The sequence below is a fragment of the Eurosta solidaginis genome, chromosome 5, assembly GCF_040869045.1.
Source record: "Eurosta solidaginis isolate ZX-2024a chromosome 5, ASM4086904v1, whole genome shotgun sequence".
Classification (NCBI taxonomy): Eukaryota; Metazoa; Arthropoda; class Insecta; order Diptera; family Tephritidae; genus Eurosta; species Eurosta solidaginis.
The window spans coordinates 42,703,379-42,729,112 of record NC_090323.1 but is presented as its reverse complement, the minus strand read 5'-3'; the positions used below and the strand labels follow the sequence as shown (position 1 = coordinate 42,729,112).

The window sequence follows — 25,734 nt, the reverse complement described above, 5'->3', positions numbered from 1 at the left end:
TTTCGGACAAGTGACCCCCTATCGTGATTTCTTTAATTTGATGCTGGAGAAAATTATACTAGCTGCAGAACTTACAATATACTATAAAAGCGTGCAATTACTGGCATATGCTGATGACATTGATATCATCGGCCTAAACACCCGCGCTGTTAGTTCTGCTTACTCCAAACTGGAAAAAGAAGCGGTAAAGATGGGTTTGATGGTGAATGAGGGCAAAACGAAGTACCTGCTGTCATCCAGCAAAGAGTCAGCGCATACGCGCCTTGGCAACCACGCTACTGTTGGCAGCCATAATTTCGAAATAGTAAGACTTCGTTTATTTGGGAACCAGCATCTAGCAACAACATCAGCACTGAAATACAGCGAAGAATCAATCTTGCTAATAAATGCTACTTTGGACTAGGTAGGCAATTGAAAAGTAAAGTCCTCTCCCGGCGAACGAAAATCACACTCTACAAGTCACTTATCGTACCCGTCCTGCAATATGGGGCAGAAGCATGGACCATGACAACAGCAGATGAAGCGGCTTTGGGAGTGTTCGAGAGAAAAGTTCTTCGAAAGATTTATGGACCTCTACGCGTTGGCGATGGCGAGTACCGAAGAAGATTTAATGATGAGCTGTACGAGCTATACGCAGACATCAACATAGTCCAGCGAATTAAAACGCAGCGGCTGCGCTGGCTAGGCCATGTTATGCGAATGAAAGATGATGCTCCGGCCAAGTGTTTCTATCGGAACCCGCCTATGGAAGCAGAGGTAGAGTGTGCCCCCACTCCGTTGGAAGGACCAGGTGGAAAACGATTTAAACTCCCTTGGTGTGACCAATTGGTGCCGGTTGGCGGAGCGAAGGAGCGACTGAAGTGCCTTGTTGGACGGCCATAACCACTTAGACGGTTAAGCGCCTATTAATTAAGTAAGTAATTTGATCTTATTTCGTGGTTGTTGTTGTTGTAGCGATAAACACACTCCCCGAAGGTTTTGGGGTGTTATCGACGTTTACGGCCCGTTACCGTTTATAGATCCGGCAAATTCCGGTAAAAAGCACCGTTAATGTACAATATCCACCATCTCGGCAACGATTTAATATTTTTAAATGTTTTAGAAGTCCTTTTGACTGAACCAATTAAATGAATAAAAAAGATAAGCGCACAAAAGAAAACACGTTTAATTAACAGTTGAACAATTCGCTTTTATGGAAAGAAAAATTTATTGAAGTGCTTCTTCTATAAACGTCACATTTCAACTGTAGTTAACGAAGGTAAAAATAGTAAAATAGAATACAGAAAAAAAGGTTGCCATCTTTGTTTCGACAATGGATAATTCCAATACTCCCACTCATTGTTGTAAACAAAATCGGCGACGTTCTCTTATGATGTCATCTCCATCAAATTACACAAGTATTTATGACGATTCCTATTCAATGCTTTCGTAAATATATCCGCGATCTGCTCACAAGTATTTATATATTCTAAGTTGAATTGACCATCTTGAAATTTTTCTCGGATAAATTGGTACTGGACATCGATGTGCTTGGTTCTTTTATGAAAGACGGTATTCTTAATTAAACGAATTGCGCTTTTTTTGTCCATATATAGGGTTGTTTTTAATTTGGTTCATACAACAAACTAATTTAAAAACTTTTAAGCCAGATTAGTTCCTTGATTACCTGACAAGCCGCCACATATTCAGATTCCGTTGTTGATTTGAGACCGATTTTTGCCTTACTGATGCCCAGCTTACGACACCGGACCCAATATGAAAAACATACCCCGATCGTGTTGTTTCGCTATCGCCAGCATAATCGGCATCACTGTAGCCGACCAAATCAAGAACACAATCATTTTTATAAACAATACCCATATCGATTGTGCCTTTAATGTACTTGAATATGCGTTTCACCGCAGTTACGTGTGCTGAGCTAGGCTGTTCCAAATATCGACTTACCACACCAATTGCGTAGCTTATGTCTGGTCGTGTCCCAATAGCCAGGTAAATTAAGCTACCGACCGCTTCATGATATGGATATACAGCATCATGCTCATCTCTTGCGAAATCACCAAGGTTCTGATTGTTATCCATTGGAGTTGATACAGTTTTGCTTTCAATCATACCAAACCGATTCAATAACCTTTTAGCATAAGCCTGCTGATGTATGCGTATTGAACTATCCTGACGTTGATCAATTTCGAGACCCAAAAATCGCTTTGCCTTGATAACTTTTACTTCAAAACTGTCTTGCAAGTGTGAAATTATCGTTATTTGTTACCATCAACCCATCAACTACATAAATCGCGATGATCGTTATTGTCTTATCCTTTCGCCGTATGAAAACGCATGAGTCTGAATAACTTTGTGTGAAATCAAATTTGCAAAGAAATTACGTAAATTTTTCATTCCAACATCGTGATGCCTGTTTCAGACCATATAAACTTTTGATCGGCTTGCATACGCGTCCACTGTTGTCATTATAGCCGACTGGCTACTTCATAAAATCGTTTTCTTTCAGCTCACCGTACAAAAATGCAGTTTTAATGTCGAACTGCTTTGGCCGCATTTTATTCATTGCCGCTAGAGACAGAATTGCACGAATCGATGTATATTTGACGACAGGACTAAAAGTCTCTTCGTAATCGACACCGTATTGCTGAGTGAACCCACGAATCACAAGACGCGCTTTATATCTCTCAATTGAGCCATCAGTATTTTCTTTGATTTTAAACACCCAACGATTATCAATAATTTTCTGATCATCTAGTGGCTCTACTAAATCCCATGTATGATTCTTGATCAATGAATTAAACTTCTCATCCATTGCACTCTTCCATTGTTGTGCATCGGGTGAGTTCATTGCCTCTTCAAGTGTTTTTGGTTGAACAATTGTTGCTGAAAATCCCCTTTCAATTAACCGATCTGGACTCTTTACACTTTCTCGCAGATCGTAGCGTTGATTACTTCTCTGGGGTCGAACCCGTTCATGAGTTTCCGCAGTTGATTCTCCTTCAGCGTCAAGAAAAACATCATTATTATCAGCTGATTCAACGACGATTTCACCTGAAGCATTTTCAGACACTTCTTCATCATCAGTATCAATGTAATCCCGAAGTAAACATTTTTTTGATACTTGCTCATTAAAACGGACATTTTTTGATACTTGCTCATTAAAACGGACATTACAGCTGAGAAAAATATCTGTCTATTGTTCGGATCAAATAGTCGAAAATTTTTGGTTGTGGGCTCAAATCCAATCAAAAATACTTTCTTCGCTTTTGGATCCCTTGAACAAAACATTCTGTTCCAAATATTTTGATATGATCCAAACATGGTTTTCGACCAAACCATTTTTCATAAGGTGTACTCCCTGCTATTTGTTGTGCGGTTCAATAAATACGTTGCTGTACGAACAGCTTCAGACCATAAATATTTTGGTAAACCACTAGCAATAAGCATAGTTCTTGCACATTCTTGAATTGTTCGATTATCACGTTCAATTCTCCCATTTTGCTCTGGAGTATACGGTGCAATATATTCGATTTGAATCCTATCATTTCTTAACAATTTCTTGACTTCTTCGTTGACAAATTCAGTACCGTTGTCGGAACGAAAAAATTTAATTTGAAAGCCAAAAGCCTTTTGTACCATTGGAATGAAAGAGCTCAAGCATCCATGTACTTCACTTTTCGACTTTATAAGATATGTGAAACGAAACGTAGTTGCTTCGTCTTTAATCAACAAGAAGTAACGAGCGCCACCAATTCCAATTTCTTCCATGGGACCACATAAATCTGCATGCATGTATTCTCCAGCAACTGATGGTCGTTTGATCGATTCCTTATGAGTTGATCTCGTCATTTTTCCGTATTGACAATCCTCACAAAAAAATCTTTCACTGTTGGACAAGTCGACACCTGTAATGAGACCATCTTTAACAATTTTTCTTATTGAATTGATGTTGACGTGGCCCAATCGACAATGCCACTGCTCGAGCGAAACAGCTGCAACATTTGCAACTTCATTTGTACGTACACGAAATTCCATGCGTATTTGTGTCATTTTATCACGCTTACCTAGTGCAACGATTTTACGCTGTTTATCAAGTATTTTGCAACCACCACTTTCAAATAAAATTTGAAAACCTTTATCTGTCATAACTATTGTCGAAAACAAATTTTCACCAAGTTCTGGAAGATACATCACGTTTTGAAGGCGACGCTGCTCCCACTGATTGTTTACCTTCGCATCTATAAGAATGGTACCAATTCCATGAATCTGGACACGATGACGATCGGCTAATTTTACTTGAACACTATGTTCTCTTAGCTCTGAGAACCACTCACGACGAAAAGTCATGTGACTTGTTGCACCTGAATCAGCACACCAGTAATCTGGATTTAATTCGTTTGATTTGTCCGAATATACTACTGTACACCATGCCAGTTCGTTTTTATTTGCAGTTTTATTGCTATTCGACGAATTTGTTTTCTTTGGAATTTTTATTCTTTTGCCCAATGGCCCATTTGACCACAAGCGTTGCATTTCGTTCTCTTCTTCAATTCATCAACATTTGACTTTGGCTTGAAATCTTTTTTGTAGTCTTTGTGTTTATTGTATTTAAACCTAGCAACAAATGCCGCATCTGATGAATCATAATGTTCATTGTTCATTCGATTCAAATTATCCTCCTCTAATTACAAAAATTCCATAAGCGTATCAATTGTACGAGTTTCTTATGTATTATACCAAACAGATTTGCTTTGGCTACGTAAGAAGCGACAATTTCATCATCCTTCATCTTGAGTGAAAAATATTTTTCATACAAAGTCATGGCACGAATTTCCGAATTTTTTCGTATACACTTTCCAATTTGTCAATCATTTCTTTAGCGGTTTTGCATGTTAGAACAAGATTTGCGCGTTCTATATCCAGCGATTGAAATATAGCATTCATGGCTTTACCTTCATTTCTTTCAAAAATATTCCTTTCATCCCCTGTTGCATTTTCTGTCGGTACTATCCCGCCATTATCTGGAATTTCCATAAGCGATAGTTTGAACCATTTAATACGTGGCCACTAAAATTGTTTTCATTTTTATTTCCATCCATTTTAACTGAACTTTAGTTGTTGTGAGACGACAAAGCAACTTTACATAAAACTTGTTGTTGTTTTGCCTACTAGTCTGCGAACGAATATATGTACAATATTGTATGCACAAACGTGATAACGGGAATCCTATAATGTTGATGCAATTTTTTTTAAGGTAGTGAAATTAGATTTTACCTCATGCGACGATGCTTTCTTTGTTCTGTAACACAGCAATTATTTCCACATGCTCTATTTTATTTACGCTACCAGAAACGGTATAATATAGAGACATTGCATGGACGAAAAATCGTGTGAGGCAAGCTTCACAAAATTCTAGTAGGTCACATTCACCACTTACCACAGCAGAATTTGTTAAACTACCACTGTCTGTATTTGTTATTTAATAATTATTTGTACACTTTTTATTCAGCTAATGTGTTCAGAATTCACATTTTTACTCTCTAAAACTCCAATCAGTGTATTTCTGTGCTTATATTATGTTAAAAATTGTGTTAAAGTTTTTGGTGTGGTGAAAGTGACTTACTAGAATTTTGTTACGCTCCGCTGCTTTCCACCGAAGTTCGCGCATGCAATATCTTTATATTAAAAAATTTTTGACGCTACGAAGAGACGACTTTTTTCTAAATGTGCGCGCAACTTTATACAGTACGACGACTTGACTCAGTTGTATTAATCTCTTTTAATTTATTCACTGAAGCTCTCTGAGCACATAACTTTTTAAATGTTTTAGAAGTCCTTTTGACCGAACCAATTAAGTGAATAAAAAAGATAAGCGCACAAAAGAAAACACGTTTAATTAACAGTTGAACAATTCGCTTTTATGGCAAGAAAATTTTATTGAAGTGCTTCTTCTATAAACGTCACATTTCAACTGTAGTTAACGAAGGTAAAAAATAGTAAAATAGAATACAGAAAAAAAGGGTTGCCATCTTTGTTTCGACAATGGATAATTCCAATAAATATGACCACATTGAACCTTCTAATTGTATGGAATGTGGAGAGGCTAAGTTTATATCTCAAATTTTGAGAACGGCCTTTTTCCAAGGTCTCATCACCTTTGCAAACTTATCAATGCTACTACATAAAATATGACCACTAAACAAATAATAACATATCAAAAAATTAAAAATTTTGAGTTACATCTGTTTTTAATAAAGTGATCTGTATATGAGGTGTCATGAAATAATAAATAAATATAATGTAATTTGTGTCAAACGAAGCATTCGCACGTTTCGCAAGACATCAACCAAATGTGCACTTGCTCTCAAAAACAAATGTGTTCATTAAAACAACAAATCTCTTAAGCTTTTGTAAGCCAAAACAAATAAAATACTTCAGCTGCATGAAAAATTATGTTTGTAGAAGCATGTGTAAGTATGCACAAGTGCATTAAAAAAAAAATAATTATAACAAACACAAATATTTGAAATTCATTCATAAATATTTTCCAAGCGAATTTGTTTTTGAATTTTTTTCTTTTTGCATTTACAGTCAATTAGACGCGCTCCAATAAAAATTGCGTCAGTTGTGCTGAATATATACCTGCATATATTAATTCAGCAAGGTGCGTTACGTTATTTACGAAAGTTTCTTTTTTCTCTTTTTTGCTTTGTACTATAAATAACTTTCACTCACAATAATTTCCCAGTCCTTGGCCGAGACCGGTGTAACGAAAACGCTCTTCAATGTCAATACGTCAGCAATAAGCGTACACTTCACCAAATCATTTTCACACAAACCTAAAAAATAAAAATAATCAGAATTAAAAATATAATAATTATAATTAGCATTATACACTTATCAAATCGTCTTGAGACTGCTGACAACAAATTTGTCTCGCGTGGGTTATATATATATATTTTTTTTCATTGCGCTATATGAATAAGTGATATGTATGAACAAAACACATACAGTTGTGGTCATACAATTGAAAGCTTCGCAAATTTTGACCATACTATAACTAAGCTTTGGATTAATCAAAGAAGCATACGTTATTCACTGAATACATATAGGGCTACATATAGGGCTAAAGTCACGCGAAGTTGCGTTAGCAATTATAGCCACCATCGATTTTCGCTTATAGAGCTGATTGGAGGGCCTGCACACAATTGATCTTTCAATATAGCAATCAGTCCGTGCATATCCTTGCCATTTCTAGTAAGAATGAACACTATAAACTCTCTTAATTGCTCTGTTTATAATTGTATCAGCAGAAACATTCATTTTAAGTGTAAAAGAGTACTGCTAAGTCACAGTCTTTGTCTATCTGTACTTTGTTCTCTGTGTTGTGGACAAGCGCGATATGTATTGCATGCATTGAATAATTGATTGCAAACTTGTATGAGGCGACTTTCGAAAATATGTAATGTGGTTGTTGTTTTTGTTCTTATAGCGATGAGGATACTCCCCGAAAGTTTTACATAGTGTTATTGATGTCGAAACAGGATTCGCCACGGGAAGGTGAGGCTGATAATTGGGTTGCAGAAGCTATAAATTGCGCTGCCAGCCCGTTGCTTTGAACAAGACAGAGTTCCACAATTTCCATAAGTTCAATCTTTAATATATTTGCTATGAAGTTTCTCGGCCACCGTGGTGTGATGGTAGCGTGCTCCGCCTACCACACCGTATGCCCTGGGTTCACACCCCGGGCAAAGCAACATCAATATTTTTGAAATAAGGTTTCAATTAGAAGAACATTTTTCTAAGCGGGGTCGCCCCTCGGCAGTGTTTGGCAAGCGCTCCGAGTGTATTTCTGCCATGAAAAGCTCTCGGTGAAAACTCATCTGCCTTGCACATGCCGTTCGGAGTCAGCATAAAACATGTAGGTTCCGTCCGGCCAATTTGTAGGGAAAATCAAGAGGAGCACGATGTAAATTGGAAGAGAAGCTCGGCCTAAAATCTCTACGGAGGTTATCGCGCCTTACATTTATTTTATTTTATGAAGTTTCTCTAAAAAGATACAAGCTAACACTGGTTTATGAACCACACCACCTTTAGCTGATTATTCAGTCCTCCCCAACAAGCTTGGTAGATACATCCAGCTAGAAACTGGCTGTCTTATAGCCGCCAATGCAAAACGTTTCGTGCGAGGTTCTGATTGTTCTCACTATTCGTTGATTTGATTCTTAATTTGATTAATTGTTAAAATGTTCACATGAATTATATTCGTTCATTGGGTATATCGACGTCTACCCATGCTCTTCTTATCTTCTTTGGAAATGATCATGCTATAAAGATGACTTTCTGGCATTCTGGTTTTCTAACCAGTTTGCTATAACGACCTTATGCGTAGTGCTAATTTTTTTGGTTTCTTCATGGCTAGAGAAGAAAATTTACCGTATTTTGCTTCTTGAACCAATGCGACTTATTTGATTTGATACTTCCATACAACTCGTACTTAATCCCTGTTGTTGTTGTTGTTGTTGTTGTAGCGATAAGGTTGCTCCCCGAAGGCTTTAGTGAGTGTTATCGATGTGATGGTCCTTTGCCGGATATAGATCCGGTACGCTCCGGTACCATAGCACCATTAAGGCGCTAGCCCGACCATCTAGGGAACGATTTATGTGGCCACATTAAACCTTCAGGCCATTCCCTCCCACCGCACCCACAAGTTTCATGAGGAGCTTGAGGTCGCCAGAGCCTCGTCTGTTAGTGAAGCAGGATTCCCCGCGGATAGGTGAGGTTGACAATTGGGTTTGGAGAAGCTATATATTGACCTGGCAACCTGAAGGGTTGCGCTACACAGCCCCTTGAATCTGGTATTTTAGTCGCCTTTTACGACAGGCATACCTACCGCGGGTATATTCTGATTCCCTAAACCGCTGGGGAGTACTTAATCCCTCAAAAGTAGCGTTTAAGCACCGGACCAAACTGAATGCATTCCTGCAGCAACTTTATGGGAGGAATTGTTATTCAAATGTTTAAAAACTTAGTTTCACTTGATCCTTTGAAAGAATAAGAATTTCTCCCCAGGTTCTGTTGAGGTTGGCATGGACTGATGGTCTCACAACTCGGGATATTGTACATTTATACGTTGTTGTTGTAGCGAGCAGTGTCCGTGCACGCAGTGTCCAGTTAGTATGCCCATCGTGAGCTTTGAGTACCGTCTATTTAAAGATATAAGCCACTTTGTGAGTCTAACGTCGCAGGTTTTTCGCATGATCTTAGAAATTTTGAAGCCTCGTGCTCCTTTTTACGCCTTTCCTGCTTGATCGATCATATGCAACTCCTGTCCTCTTTTGATTCCATGTCTTAGAATTAATTGATTTATTCTCATTCGCTTTATATGGTCGTGACTGTAATACATAAATAGATTTAATCGAAAATATATTCATGATTTTATAAATAGATTCTCGCATAATTCTGGAGGCGTTGTCTCTAATAATTTGTTTACATAAAACACGTGTGTATTGTTAATGAATGAATATTTGTCAGGTTGAAACCACAAAATTTATTGCGCCAACTGAGCTATTGTGGCCTTAGTAATCTATGCATTTGAGGCGCATTGGTTGCGTTTTTGTTTATATTTTTTTGTCTTTGTTGGCAGTATTTGCAATTGAGAATGATGCATTAGTGCTTTGAACAACAAAATGGATATGCAATAAAGACCAATGTGATTTTTCTTATTTCTCGCTCTATTTATTACCTACCGATTTCTTTCGCCACCCTGGCATTGATCCCAATTTCGGTATCTTTGACAGCACCAGCGTTAGGTGCCCAAGATGCGTAATGTGTATGCCCATTATATTGCAAACTCAAGCAGCCAGTATCCTACATATTTATATATAAGTGAGTTTGTGGGATTCGTCAAGTCCGCAGCAATGCAAGCAGGCGAGAAGCGCATATAAAGTAAAAAAGAAAATGTATTTTTAACTTTTAGTAGTACGATATAAAAGGGTAATAAATTATGCACATTATAATGTGTCTAAAAATCAAAGTTCGTTACACACGTAAATACAACTTAGTCTTATCATTCGAATATTCTTCTCAGCCACTAATGCGTTTATGAACCTCCGACACATCAACCATTTCAATGGCCACTGATACTTACAGTTGTTCTTAACCAGTGGATGCATACTCACATATGTTGATACGACGCCATAATAGTTCTCCGGCAGCAATAGGAAATTACTTTTTGTTGGACGGATTACCACTTTAAATGTGCGTTTAAACATTTTTTTGTATTAGAATCTTCGTTTGTAATTCAACCGCTCACACATCAAATGTTTTGGCTTACAGTTTCGCCGTTGACTTGCTCACCGATTGTTTCACATTATCATTGTGGGAAAATTATTCTCTAAATTCACTCAATACCTTGCTAGTCGCTGTATAAATATATTTAAAACTGTGCCAAACTAAACCAAATACCAAAATATACTGCCCATTGGCCGCTATTGAACTTTTGAACGTTGTGTTTGTTGTGTTGATGAAATTTCGCTAATTTCCACTTTGACAGTTCGAAAACGGAGTGCTGCCACACGGCGAGAAAATTTTACAATATAAATAAATCAACTGGCAACACTAAATGTATTTCGAAGGAGTTTGACAGCAATTTGGAATAACGTTAAGAAGATGAAGAGCAGCAGAAGCAGACGTATTTAATTCACACATATTTTATAGCTTGTAATTTGTATTAATGTATTTCATAATTCTAATGAAATAAACCTTATATTGTCTTGGTAATAATCAACGCGTGATAAGGTCACAACAGTAATAGAACTATGCAGTTGCAGTTGGTGCTGTGATCGCGAAAACTATGATGGTCTCCCAGTCTACCTCGGGAAGACTTCGATTGGATGGTTTCACCAAACAGACAAAAATTTACGTAACTGCTTAACTCAACTTATCTGCCTATGTGGTTATACTTTATAAAATAAAATACACTCTAGAAAATAGTTTTTAAGCATCCCCTTAAACATTCTCGGAGCGCTCATAATTTTAGAATCTAATATGAGTCCGAAATATGTATGTGAAAAATATGAGCTTCAGAAATATGATCATAAAGTATCCTTTAAGGTCTCCGATATAATGAAAAATTTGAGCCTTTTGCCAAGAGAATAGTGTGTATTATGGACTTTTTTTGACAACAAATTGCTTCCATTGTACGTCCCCGTTGGTGTGTGGGTGTGGTGTCTTTTATATCTTCGATAAACCCTGTCGCCCAATATTATACTTTCCAACAAGGCTTCCCAATATGCTGCCCACATCGGACGACCATCGCAAGAAGGGAATATCCATCATTTCGGACCCCAAAACGAGCTCGTAAAGAGCGTATACGATTTAATTTAAGACACCTTTCTGGCTCTTTTAAAGACTCCGAATGTATGCTGGGATATACACAAATTGATAACGAGCGTTCATTTAAACGTATAAAATCTGTTTATTATAATGCATCAATCTTAAAGACTTAAAAGGTTCCATACATACATAGATAAAATAATATTTATTTAATCATTCTCAGTTTTCCATTTTTCACGCGCCTCCACCATAGCTTCAGGTACAAGTGAGCTCTTCACCCCGCCTAAGATGTTTGTAGTAGCCTGTGTAGCCAAAACCGCCGGGCAAACAACCAGTTGCGGTATCTGTCGCATAACAGCACCCACTGCACCCGTATAACCTTTTTGATCATGCTCAGCCACTGCTGTTTCAATGAGTGTCGCAGCTGAATCATTTATACCCTCCTTCACTATCAGGTACGCATTTGTCACACCTTCACGCATATCTTGGGGACGATGTGTACGTCGCTTTTTATCCTTACGATGCTTACGACGAACGGTGGCTATGGAAGGACCCGAGGAAACCAAATCAAAAGCAGTCTCAGCTGTAAATTGTAGTAATTGTATGACACGTGCTGTTATTTCCAAAGCAGCCAATGCGGTACCTGCAGTAAAGCTTTGTGCGCCTAATTGTAGACCACGTATTATACGACCATCCCGTTGATATTGTTCAATTGGTAGGCGAAATAGATCAATTACACCTTGAACAAATTGCACAAATGAATATGTGGGCCCGACACCTTTTAAAATTCTTGGTAATTGATTACGTTTGATATCATTCAACCATTCCTTACATAAATAAGTAACTAATTTTTCAATACCCAAAACACCACGACGATGTACAATTTTCTTTAAACGTATTTCAGAGCATTGTAACTGACCCAAACCCATAAGAAGACCGGCAATGGGACCGCGTGATAACTCTACGCGATGTCCATGATAATCGAAGCGTATGGGTACATCTGGGCTAAATGACACCTCGCGAAAATATATGGGTGCTGATTTCTGCTTTGTTTCTACTACTTCATCAAGCGCCTCCTTATTTATCACCTCATTTTCGAGTAAGTCAAGATTTGTTGAAATCAATTCTCTTGCCTGTAATTCATCATCCAAATTGGAGATTGTATCAACGCCTTCCACAGCCAATATAGGCGCTTGTGGCTCATGCGTTGGCGTTGGTGGATTATTAACAGTGATTGCGCTTGTTTGTGGCTCTTTCGTGTTATCACCGATATTGGTAAAGAAATCAGCTAAGAAAACTAATGTATCCTGGTCGATATGCAGACGGAGCGGAAGCAACGAAATGCGTAACGAACACTCCTCAGATGCGCTCAATTTGGGTTGCGGGCGTATATGCAATGCTTTTATCACCAACATTTGCTGTGGACTCTTATGTGTTTGTTGCGCTCTTGGATGATAGAGAAATTTATTTATTTCTGATGATTGCAAACGATCTCTTATTTCAATGTCATTGATTACAAGCACCTGACGTGACGCCTGCGTTGTATAGCTTGGATAGATTTCGTGTGATAGACGTGCTTTTGTCAGTTGTATTTCAACGATTACTTCATGATTGCGTTGCTCACCACCCAATGATTTCCATGAGATATCGCGCGGTTTCTTAATCGCATGCACCGTAGTATCCCCCTTAGAGTATGATACGCCATGTCTATAGGCATCAGACATGCGCAAATGACTTAACTCCTTTTTGGAGGTAACATCTTCTGTGTTGGTTGTGTGCGGAAAATCGTGTCCACCATACAAATGCCAAGTAATAGTCATTTCACAAAGCGTGTAACGCGATACTGGCGTGGGGAAATCATCTGGCGCTTTCAGTAAATCTACTCTGTTTGTAGGCAAACTGAAGTGATTGTCGACTATGCATATAGGATCCTCGGTTAGTTTTAAATTTTTTATGCCACATTGTTTTATTAATTGGAGTTCATCCTCGGTTATAACACAATAACCCTCCTCATGCACTCTGGGCTTACGTTGCTGCGTTTGATATTTAACTTCTGGAATATTTACATCACCCAAATCGGACTTGACTTGCGGTAGTACATCATCTTCAACTGGTACAATTGCCGTATATGATTGTAACATGACATGTTGCTCAAAGTTCTTTATTTCTGCAAATTCCATTTGTTCTTCCAAATCCACTTCCGATTCGCTTGTTTGCTGCTCATCTGGAAAGTAGTAAGGTTCTATGCCATAAACTGTGCTGAATGCTGTGTGCTTTGATGTTGTAGGTATTTTCGATATGGTAACAGTATCACAGAGTGCCTCAGCCATCATTAAGTTTACACGCTCTTGTTTCAACTCCAGCTGCTGTTGCGTCGCACTCTCACGTCGCAGCCGCCGCTGCAGCTCTTCATCTGACAGACGCGTTGATGAATCAACACTAGCATTATCACCACCAACGCCACTACTACATTCGCTCGATTGTGTTGTTATGCTTGTTTGTGCTGTAGCAGTAGCAGTATCCGCTTCAACACCATCACCATCATTTGCCAAATGTTCAATAAGTTGCGCAAGTGCTTTAGCAGAATCGCAACATGTGCGTAGATGTGCATCATGCATGGAGCAGCGCAAATCAAATTTTGGATATTTATCACGTGCATGCTCATTCAATCTAAGTGAAATATCAAAAAATCCTATATCTAGTACTGGCACCAACTGCTTGGAATCGATAAGTAGCTTGTGCTGCAACTTTGTCTCTTCATACGGCGCTAAAGATAAAATGAAATCCTCTATTATGAAACGTAAATTACAACCAGCTGCGGCGGATATTACATTAGTACTTGTAGTGAAAGCGCCTAGCTCTATAAGTGCGCGATATTCAAAATTCTTGGGTCTATAATCGATTGCACAATTCCATAAATGTAGTTGCATTTCAATGACTACACCAAATGGCACATAACCGTCTATGGGATAATAAAGTACATCAAAGAAATCTATGAGTTGATGCAACCAAAACTGATTGCCCAACATGGTGTAGTAGCGCAGCGTAGTCTGTTGCACGCCAGTAGACAATCTTAAACGTTTTATACGCTGATCTGGGACTCGTTTTGTTTCGATTACCATAGAGAACATTTCACGTTCTTTAATTTTTGTTTGATTCGATTTTGTTAGACCTTGCGGTGTTTTATAGAGCGTGTGCAACATTTTACTCCCTGCAGAAGCGCCTGCTGTGTATAGTCCACAGTGCTGCATTTGAAAATCACTTAATTGTAAACATAAATAACAAAGATCCTTATTATCATTATAGCCGTTAACTGAAAATATTTTAAGATCATTAAACATAAAATCAATTTTACCTATACCATCTGTTAGGGCTTTATTATCTTTATTGCGTACGGGCACACATAAACCAAGCGTGCCGTTCTCAATAACAATTTCTATAGCAAAAGCACTCTTTTGTAAAGCAGGCTCTTCTCTATCGCATTCTTCTGCCGTCACTGGAGCTGTTTCATGTAATGAGAAGTATATGCTCTCTGTCATTGATATATTATTTAGATTGATTTTAGTGCGACTGCTTGTTGTGTCACTATCCGCATCGTCAGAGTCATCAGATGCCGCCGTGCGCTCATTTATTTGTTTATGAATTATATGTGCAGCCGTTGCTGTTGTTATATTGCGTATGCTTTGTTTATTTTCTGACGTGCTCTGTGCATTATTTGTGCTCAGTATAGGAGAACTGGGTTCCCACATGAAGATATCTGTATTGAAGCGATTGTATATGATTTCATAGAATTGCTTGGACTCCAAGAAAATTTCTATCGAGGGTACATGCATTTGTACTTGTATTTTCGCGCTGAGCATTGTATTGGCACAAAACTCAGCCAACTCTGCTGTTTCGCCAGGCAGTAATATGGTCTCCGATTCTGTTGCATCATGTTTGTTATGCAGCGTATCGCTTTCGCGACATACATACTTAGCGCTGAAGGGTAACCTATCAGTGGCTTGTGCTTTCGTTTTATTTGCGCTGCTACTGTTGCCATATAATAGGGCATCTAGGCTGCTACGTTTTAACTTTGTCCAGTAGCAATCATCTGGTATTGTTATTGTAATTTTTAAAAAGTCTAATTTATTTGTTTTACTTGTGCGCGCTGCAATTTTGGAACTTGTTTTTAATAACCAAATCTTTTGCTCCTCATTCTCTGCAACATAATGCACATTTAGCTCATTGGAAAGCAGTTCCAAACCCCCTGCATCTATTTTCATATTCAAATATTCGAGCGTTAGGAGTATATAATCAGCGCGTATATTTTGTTGCCACCAAGGCACGCGTTGGGGATCGTGTATTGGTCTGGCATCGTAAATGGGAAACCGCAATTTTAACTCTAATGATTGTGCAGTTACATTTATAGTTACAGTGCATTTCGTGGTGGCTGTTGCCTCTGATTTTAAGTAATAGCAAGGCGTTTGTAGTGGCGTAGAAAATGTATCAAATGGCGATGAGCACCAGATAGCGCTTAAGCGATCATAAATTGATATATCAAATTCGATTTGACATTTCTGCAAGAGAATGTCTAAAGTTTTTGCATTTGCTTCCGATTTGATGTTAATGCTGAGGTCAGCCGTATTTAAACCATCAGGGCGCTCAAATGTTATGAGTTCAGTGATTTTACCGCTCAACACTTCGAATAACTCCAATCTTTGTGCTATGAAATTAATATTTGATAAAATCAAATGTTTAATTCTATGTTGACTACCTTCCGAAATTATTGTCGCTATGCGTATGTAAATATGATTTTTACCCTCAGTCAACTTTCTCGTATCCACTTGATTATCATGTATTTGATGCGTGCACTCAAAGAATTTATCAGCGAAATTTATCATAGCTTCTTCGCTACTTTTATTTAAAGGACTTTGTGCATTATTGCTGCTTTCTACTAAAATATCCTCCATTAGCACGACTGCAACAAAAGAGCATATTTTCAATGAAAATTTTAATATTTCACCAGTATAATCCAAATTTGTTGTTGGTCTGCGTTGCCATCTAGAGTAGCCAGTTAGTGTTGTGCTCGAGCTCATCGAACTGCTAGGCGGTGAGTAACCTCCTCTGGTTATATCACGCAAACCTGCTGTACGTATATGCTGTTGTAACGTGTTATCTCTTTTGCTGCTGGTGTTTGTATTGTGCAGCGTGTCACAATCCATCCAATTACCCAACTCAACAATGTCATCACCACGCCGCGCATATATAACACCACCGTGCTCACTCGGCGCATCACCACAATAGCTTCCCGCATCTAAATTTGTGTCATGCTGTTCATATGGCTCATCTTGAAATGCGTCCATCAACTTAACGAGTAAATGTATTTGCCTTGGCGTTAGTAGCATATAGATTGCACCCATTTCTGTGTCAATCACAACTTTTGGTCCATTTATGCTTTCAGCTTGTTTCATTTTAATGCGCATATTTAAATGTTCATTTATTTCGAGTATAGGTATAGTAGCACCAGCACCATTATTTGTATTATCTAAGTGTTCTTCGCCGCAAACCTTCAGTTCTTCTGTATATATACGCAAACCTCTTATGCTAATATTGTGCTTTGCGAACATTGGCAGCAAGTAAATATTTTCGTCCTCAGCATGACCAGGTGGTTCTACACTGCCAGGCAGTGATGCTGTTCGATTCGTATTATAAGCGCTATATTGCTGTTGTTGTTGTTGTACAGCATCCTTTGACAAACGCTCACAACCAGTTTCATTTTCATATAATAGTTTATTTATATCGATACATAGTGATATAGCATTTGTACCATTCGCAGCGTGATACTCCAAGCATAAAGTTGTATTTGTGAATGTTGCTTTAATGCGATTCAATATATTATCTATAGTTTCTGCGAACTTTTCTAGGCCCGTTAATGATTTATTATCGATTTCTGTTGTTGTATTGTCATCGAAATCATCATCTTTTTGTTTCATACACTCCTCAGCTAATTGCATAGAGCTACTTGCTGATGACCACATTGATTCCAACATGGACGCACCTGTATTTTGCCTTTGAACTGGTCTTACTACTATGAACGCATCTTCAACTTCTATGTAACTATTATTAGACATTAATGCATTCCACGGCACAGTGACTGTGAGTAGTCCAATGTGTCCACTGATGATTTCTAACGACCATCCTTGATCTTCGAATAGTTTATTGAATGCATTCACATTTAGTGATACATTTTTAATTGTAGCTTTACCATTGTAAAGATCAACTTTGAGCTGCTGCAAATTGATGCTTCCCTCAAGGAATTGTCCTAAATAACGTTCTAAAAGATATCTACATGTTTTATTTTTGATGCCCGTCCACACATTAAACCACGACATCCTGGCTTTTATATCACTCTAAAACTAAAATATATAGGCTTTGTCTTACTCATAGTGTACCTATACCAAGTGTGTTCACTAAGCGATAAACGTCAAAACTACAAACAGCCTCGCTCACCTGATGGAAATCTCAGGTCTAGAGTCGCATTTTTGGTCTCAACGACAACATTTTTGACTACCAATCGTATGGACTTTTTCAATTTTTCAATCATTCGGAGCATTCGGTAATGGTATCCATTTTGAATTCGCTGTCATTCCGAATCTAGCGAGTGCCTGTCAGAATGCTTGACAGATAAGTCAACACACTTGTACTTGTACACTATGGTCTTACTTTTACACTTATATGCGACGAAGTTATTATCGTTTTTCAGGTAAATATTTTTCAGATGAAAACAGTGCTACCACATCCATATGTTTAGCGAAAAGGTACTTTTTTGGTTTGTTCGGCTTCGTTGGTAATACAATGACACTATTAGACTTTAGGGAGATTATTTAAATTAAACGCATTTGCAAATCATCCATGAATTAATGAGCCCCATTCTGCATTTCGACTTGGATTGGAATTTTTTCGATTTGGCGATTTTGGTATTCTGTGTTCCAATCTCTTTCGATCCAACTTCGAATCGTTCGATTTTGTGTATTCTGCATTTCGATCGTAGTTCCGTTTTTCTACGTTGAAAATTGGTTGGCGGAAAAATATTTTCTTTTTATTTTTTTATTAATTTATAACAGAATTTTAGCAAAAATATAAGTAAAACTTGTTGAGAAACGTAAAAGGTTTGATTATGATTGTTTTTTATACGTTTCCAGGTCAAAAACAACAATTTGATGTCGAAGTCCTTGGACGTATTTGCCCCGCAAAAGTATCTAACACATACTTGAAAGCATCCTTGTTAAGTCGAAAGTTTTTTTGAACCTAAATAAGAAAATAAGTCATTAAACTTTACCACTTTTAAGTTCAATTTCTTACAATTCGTCACTCATCTCAAATGGATTACACAAATTTCGCAATATTTGCCTTTCCATTCTCGCCTGGCAGTTTTCGTATGCGTTGCTTTCCAACTCTATAAATAATGCCGCGGCTATTGATTCCATTATAATAGACAGCTATATGTTGTGTCCGTTCGTTGGGTCCAGTTATATGTCAAAGCAAGCTACCTGCGTAGAGGAAGGTGAAGCGAAAACGTAAACAATCCTTGCGGAAAGAATAAATAAACGTTTATAAAGTATTTTAGGCCAGTGCAATGAAATTAGCATCCTTAAAATTCAGAAAATGTCAACTATATTCGTGCAGGAATCCGTTTTAACAAAACTTGGTGGCCACGGCAGGGAATTGGCCAAAACAACGACAAAGCACACTTACAATTATGAAAGTAGTTCACTCAAAAAAATATAACACTGCGGCAATATTTTCTATTGCTTTTTTTTGTACAAAATTGCGTGGATAATAAAATATAAACGTTTTTCAGTATTTTTTACAAATTTTCTTTAATTTATTTTTTTCCAATGTTCACACATTCCGTACCAACATCTGATTTCGAAAAATTATTTGCTCTTCCTCTTCTCTTTACGATTCCGTCGTAATGCAGAATACCAAACTTCGATTAGAGCGGAGCGTAGAACGGGAACGTAATCGAAATGCAGAATAGGGGTGAATACCTAGAACGGCTGATGATTTAAACAAAATTTTACGAACGAAAGACGATGGCATGGTAAAAATGTTTGAATTTAATTTACACATAATCTCTTAGAAACGTTTTGGGTAACATTTTACAAGACGTTGCACCACCTAATTTTAATCAATAATTATCAAAGCGTGCTATCAAAAGACGCGTCTCGACCTCCGTTTTTAGAATCCGAAAGCGAAAATTAAATTTTTTATGCCTGTCAAAAGATATAAGCAAAAAATCGGTTCAAATTTTCATGTGGTTGTTGTTTTTTGCCAGATTTGTTGTACACACACACATATACTAATGCAGAAAGGTGTTCTGCGCGCATTTAATTTTAATCCCCAAACCGGTGTCGCACCTACCCAGGGTAATTTTTTATAAGCAGGGCCGAAGGCCGCCAACACAGAAAGTTGTTCTATGCAAAAAAAACTATGGATCGGGCCTCATATTTCGGACCCTCTCGGGGTAATTTTACGATTTTTTGTGAATAACTTTCGACAGAAATTGATTTCCGCTTTCGGATTCTTAAAACGGAGATCGAGACGCGTCTTTTGATACCACCTTTGATAATTTCTGTTAAAATTGGGTGGTGCACCGTCTTGTAAAACGTTACATTTTGTAATGGTTACAACCAAATTAATAATAAATAGAGACAGTTTATAGTGCTTTGTAAAATAGTGTTTAAAACCCAAATATGATTTATATGAGCATTACTAACCACTTTGGGTTCTAATTAGCTTGGGGTTTTTTTTTATAAAAAATGGCAACAAATGGTTTCGCTTTGTAAAATTTCCTCGTACTTATCATTATCTTCTCACCATAGACGGCACCTGGTCGTTGGTGTGAGGGCTTAGCCGAATTCCATGAAGCCTGAGTATAGGGATGAGTGGTTAAGGGACCTGAATCTTCGCCGTTTCGCTCCATACGAGGGCGGCGGGATGTCGCTGATCAAATTCCAGCCCCCTAATGCAGGGTGTTATGCGGACGGTGTCTATTGGACGATATGCAGCCAAGTAGCATTTTGGGCTGTATTTGAACGGAGCCTTTCCGACACCGCAGTACATTACAGCAACGGCAGATGTCTACCAAAATCTGAAGATCCTACTAGTCGGATGATTAAAATGATTCATAATGAACCGAATAAAGCGCTATGGTACAATGGGGTTAAACTGATGACCTGCGCCAATAACGCGACTCTACAATGGCTGCAAAAGTTCATCATAATAAAACACTTATAGGGTATATCCGTTCTCTCTTGTCAAGCGTGATTTATTTTTTGAAGTCTGTGCGCAATTTTAAATTTAAAAATCAATATCAAAATAAAAGGACATAGCAAAATAAAATATTCGAATTGGGGTTTGTTTGAGAAACTGTTTACATATATGTGCAACTTAGTAATTTGAAAATGTTTTCTATGCGAAAGAACGTCAACAATGTCAGAAGCGGCGAAGGTTTGGTTTCCTCGAAAGCGGTGCCGTTATATACCGGCCAGTACATAGCGGTAGAGTACGTTGTCAAAAATGCTGCAATGTAAAAGTAATTATGTGGAAACTAAGTATATGCTGAAGTTCACCGTAACGTAAAATAGCAGCAGTGCATAGAATATTACGGTCGTTATGACGGTAGAAACTCGTTCATTAACTCCCCCAACACCCGCTAATCCGAAAGCGGTGAATATTTCTTCAAATATCTAAAAAATAAACAAATATTCAATCTTCAAATTTATTTTTGAAAATCTATTTACAAATAAAAAAAAAGCAAGCAAAAAAAAAACAGGAAAAAGAATCAATTAGGTCAAAAGATCATCGATGCAACCGGCTGAATAAGCTCTTTCAGCTTTACAAACAAGCGGTGCCGCTAATGACGGTGAGTATAAGCAAACGTTCTGTTCTTTAACAGCACTGTTTTCCGAGGATACCAAGTCTTTATACTTAGGTTTTTTTCCTTTTAAAAATTTTGCTCAGTGTATTAATTATTTATAACCAAAAAAAACGAATACTTCAAAATTTCCCTTGCGTCAAGAAAATGCTACAGATTGGCAGCATCGTTTTCCTGGAACCAGCTGAGATGCGAATTTCGAAGGAATTAGTTGTTTATTGACATATGATCTTAGAGATGTAAAGTAAATTATAACAGTACCGAATGGTGGCCAGCACGGTATTTAGGTAGCTGAAGTCGGTACATATATTCAGGGCCGTAGAGAAAATCCGGGCCCGGTACTAAACAATTTACGGGCCCCCTATAAAAAATCCACTAATACATTTGATAAATTTGAATTAATGACGTCTCAGTCATGAATCATCATTGATGGATTACATCAAAAAAAAATTTTTGCCACATCAACTAAATGATTTTTGGACTAACAGCTGACAATAAAATTAACACAGAATATTTACTATTTATACTATTTTATTGTAACGTAGAAATAAAACCCTCTTTTACCACTAATTGTTTTAAATTATCTGTTCTAGTTATCTGGTAACATTTTAATACATTTCTGATAAATTTAATAATGATTATAAATTTTAATAAACTGTCTTGCCAAAACGGATTCAACACAAAGCGTGGCAAGTCCTGAAACTCGCTCTTGAGATGAACACGATCTATGAAAGTTTTTGATTCTTGAAAGGACGCTGAAGGAACGTTCTGCACTAGCTACAGTGACAGGTATGGTTAAAAAGATACGTAAATCAACAGAAATGTTGGGGAAAATCGTATACAGATTTTGAATATATGTAGATGGCATTTAGCAATTCCAATGGTGACAGACCTTTATCAAAATTTGCTTCGTAAATGTGTTTCAAGTGAATTATTTCGTATTCTAAGCTTTGAGAAATGTCCGACTTGTATTTTTCGACAAATTTTGCCGTAGTTTCATCCATGTCTTCAAATTGCCACAAAAAGTAAAACGTCTCGCTCAAATTTCTCATAGCTGCAAATCGTTCAGTAATGCCAGTGATCACCGAATCGACGATCACCAGGAATGTGTTGTTTTGAAAATCAGACTCTGAATCATCCGTAATCTTCTCATTTAAATTATCTTCAGAACGTCTTTTGGGTTTTCTCTTTCGAATGTCCGGAAGGTAGGTAGGTAGGTTGAACTGGCCGGTCCATGAGGACCTCACATAGACTGATTGAGTCCGTAGTGTTACCAGAAGTTTGTTTTAACGACCAAACTGAAAAACCCTATGAAAAACCGGGACTTATGTTAGATCTGACAGCTGTATCCCACCTAATAGCTCGAGTCTTAGCCTGGCAAGTGCAGGGCACGAGCACAGAACGTGCTCGATCGTTTCCTCCTCCAACCCGCACTTCCAACATCTGCTATCACTGACCAAGCCTAGTTTAAAGGCATGTGACGCCAGCAGGCAGTGTCCAGTCAGAATACCCGTCATGAGTCTACAGTCCTCTCTTTTTAATGATAGGAGTAACTGTGTTAGTCTAAGGTTGTAAGACCTACACATAATCTTCGACACTTTACAGCCCCGCCGATCATGTGCACCTCTCGACTTCGCTTAATCTCGCCCAATCTAATTGGGACATCTACGAAGCAAGCTTCAAGGGATGCGCCCTTTTTAGCTAGTTCGTCCGCTTTTTCATTCCCATCTATTCCCATGTGCCCTGGAACCCAATATAGATGTATGCTTCTCCCTGTCCCGATTCTCTCCAGATACTGCTTACACTCTAACACGCATTTAGATGCTGTGCTATGCGAGATTATTGCCTTAATTGCTGCTTGACTGCCAATATAAAAGTTAACACGGTTGCAGCTTAAGCTATTCTCTTCCAGGGTTTCTACTGCTTTGGTTACGGCTAATATTTTCGCTTGGAAAACGCTACAGTAATCCGGCAGCCTGTAGGATCTGCTTATTTCCGGATCAGCGCAGTATACCGCAGATCCTACTACTTCCACTACTTTGGAACCATCGGTGTACACATGTATCGCCTCGTCCGCCATTTGCGCACCCTTGCGCCAACCGTCGACCTCTATTGTGGCCTTATGATCTCCCTCGAAGCGCAGATAGGGAATCATGTAGTCTGTTCGTCTTGTGATTGATGACGCTATACTACTATGGCCATATGGTCGGCGCTCAAGCTGCCCCGTAGCACCGAGCCTGGTTGCGGTCGTTAACGCTTTGTTCTTTGCTACCAGGTCTACAGGTGGGATGTGCAAAATGGCATACAATGCAGCCGTCGGGGTTGTTTTCAGGGCTCCCGTAATGCTAAGCATCGATAGTCTGCATACCCCCTCTAATTTTTTGAGGTATGTTGTTTTTTGTGTGGCTTTCCACCAAACAAGAACTCCATAGTATAGAATAGGGCATACAATCGCTGTAAAAACCCAATGAGAAAGAGAGGGCGATAGGCCCCACGTACACCCCAGTATTCTTTTACATGCGTAGAGTGCCGTTGAGGCCTTCTTGACCCTCTCCTCCACGTTGAGCTTCCATGACAGCTTACTGTCTAGGATGATTCCTAAATATTTTGTGCAAGGTTTATCCTGTAAGGTCACCCCTCCTAACTTAGGCCTGGTCCAATTTGGGACCTTGTACCTCTTTGTAAACAAGACCATATCCGTCTGCTCCGCATTGACTTTCAATCCGACATTAGATGCCCAGGTATGAATATCGCGAAGCGCCCGATCCATCAAAGAACTAATCGTTGGAAGACACTTTCCACTTATGACAATTGCAACGTCATCTGCGTAAGCCGTAAGTTTTACGGGTCCCTCATCGAATTGCCTGAGCAGTTGGTTCATGACCAGCGTCCACAGCAGAGGTGATAGCACCCCTCCCTGCGGCGTGCCCCTGTCCACTGATTTCGTGGCCTCGTACAATCCCCATTGTGATGTAATCTTTCTGCAATTTAACATGCAGCCGATCCATCTGATTGAGGCAGGATGTACTTTAATGTAATTAAGACCATCCATAATCGCCCATTTTGCAACATTATTGAAAGCCCCGGCAATGTCCAAGAAGACTCCTAGAGCATACTCCTTATATTCCAGGGATTTCTCTATGCCTGTTAGCACCCTACGCAATGCGGTGTCTACAGACTTGTCTTTGGTGTACGCATGCTGTGTTGTGGAGAGCAGCTTTTCATCCACGTTGGACTTTATGTACACATCTATCAGCCTCTCAAAGGTTTTGAGCAGAAATGATGTTAAGCTAATGGGTCTATAGTCTTTGGGATACACGTGACCGATCTTCCCCGCCTTTGGTAGAAAAGCTACACGAGCTGTTCTCCAAGAGTGCGGTACATGATTCAGTCGTATGCACCCATCGAATATTATTTTAAGCCATTTCACGACCGCCCTACTTGAGACTTGTAGCATGGCCGGGAATATACCATCTGGGCCCGGCGATTGAAACTTAGAAAACGTCTTCACTGCCCACTCGATCTTGGTATCGGTCACCAAGCCCGGCACTACTAGCTCCGTGATCGAAGTGTGAGTGATGTCTGCTGGCTCCTCTAAACCGTCTCCCGATGGGAAATGTGTATCGAGAAGCACCTCAAGGGATTCCTCACTATTACGTGACCATTCCTCGTTATCTTTATTTATTAGTCCCTGGACTATGTTTCCCTTTGCTAGGACTTTTTTCAACAGTGCTGTTTCGCTGGAGCACTCTATGTCCGTACAGAAACTTTTCCATGAGTTTCTCTTCGCTCTGGTAATTTCACGCTTGTAGATCCTCAGTAGATCCTTGTACTCGTCCCGACACGCTTCGCTTTCCGCGGTCTTTGCGAGCTTAAACATTTCTTTTACCTGACTTCTTAGAAGACTCAGCTCGTTGCTCCACCATGGCGGCTTTGCTTTTCCTCTGAATCTTCTTATAGGGCAAGCTTTGTTATACGCAGTCATAAGCGTCCTTGTTAGGAATTCATTCGCCTCCTCCAGTTCCTCTACATTAGCAACCTCTTTGGGTTGTCCCAGTTTTGTTTCCACATGTCCAGTTCGTCGACCTAGGGTTTCTAAGGTTCCTCCCTTCTCTACCCTCTTTAGGGAGATGTTGAAGCTGATATACGCATGGTCGGAGAAGGATGGTCTATCAAGAACCATCCAATCATACCTTGATATATCATGCTCGGAGCTCAATGTAATATCCAGAACATTCCTGGATGTTGGACCAATGTATGTAGGGACATTTCCCCTGTTGGCTATCTGCAAATTGGTTTGCAGGATGTAACAAAACAGAGATTCGCCTCTCTCGTTCGTATCTGCTCTTCCCCATGCATTGTGGTGCGCATTTGCATCTGCGCCTATGACCAACCACCATTTGCGCCCTTCCTCCTGTACTAGCCTTTTGAACTCCATCGGTGGGACCTCCGCAGCATGGGCCATGTAGCAGGACGCC

General features: G+C 38.9%; 2 protein-coding genes across 2 annotated transcripts in view; both read right to left on the bottom strand.

The window, feature by feature from the left end:
* Nucleotides 1-10,548, bottom strand: part of Pex1 (peroxin 1) — a 73,953-nt gene extending 63,405 nt beyond the window's left edge. The window contains exons 1-3 of the mRNA XM_067787473.1: nt 10,182-10,548; nt 9,750-9,870; nt 6,736-6,839 (exon numbers count right to left, since the gene is read on the bottom strand). Of these exons, the coding sequence (XP_067643574.1) occupies nt 6,736-6,839; nt 9,750-9,870; nt 10,182-10,274 (318 nt within the window). The 5' untranslated portion in view covers nt 10,275-10,548. The remainder of the gene's footprint in view (nt 1-6,735; nt 6,840-9,749; nt 9,871-10,181) is intronic.
* Nucleotides 10,549-11,459: 911 nt separating this feature from the next.
* On the bottom strand, nt 11,460-17,957 carry Atg2 (Autophagy-related 2). Its single transcript, XM_067791182.1, has one exon. The coding sequence runs from the start codon at nt 17,706-17,708 to the stop codon at nt 11,547-11,549; it is 6,162 nt and encodes a 2,053-aa protein (XP_067647283.1). The 5' UTR covers nt 17,709-17,957; the 3' UTR covers nt 11,460-11,546.
* Nucleotides 17,958-25,734: the final 7,777 nt, after the last annotated feature.

Coding starts and splice junctions, on each gene's coding strand:
- Atg2 (XM_067791182.1), bottom strand. CDS start 17,708: ATGTCGTGGTTTAATGTGTGGACGGGCATCAAAAATAAAACATGTAGA.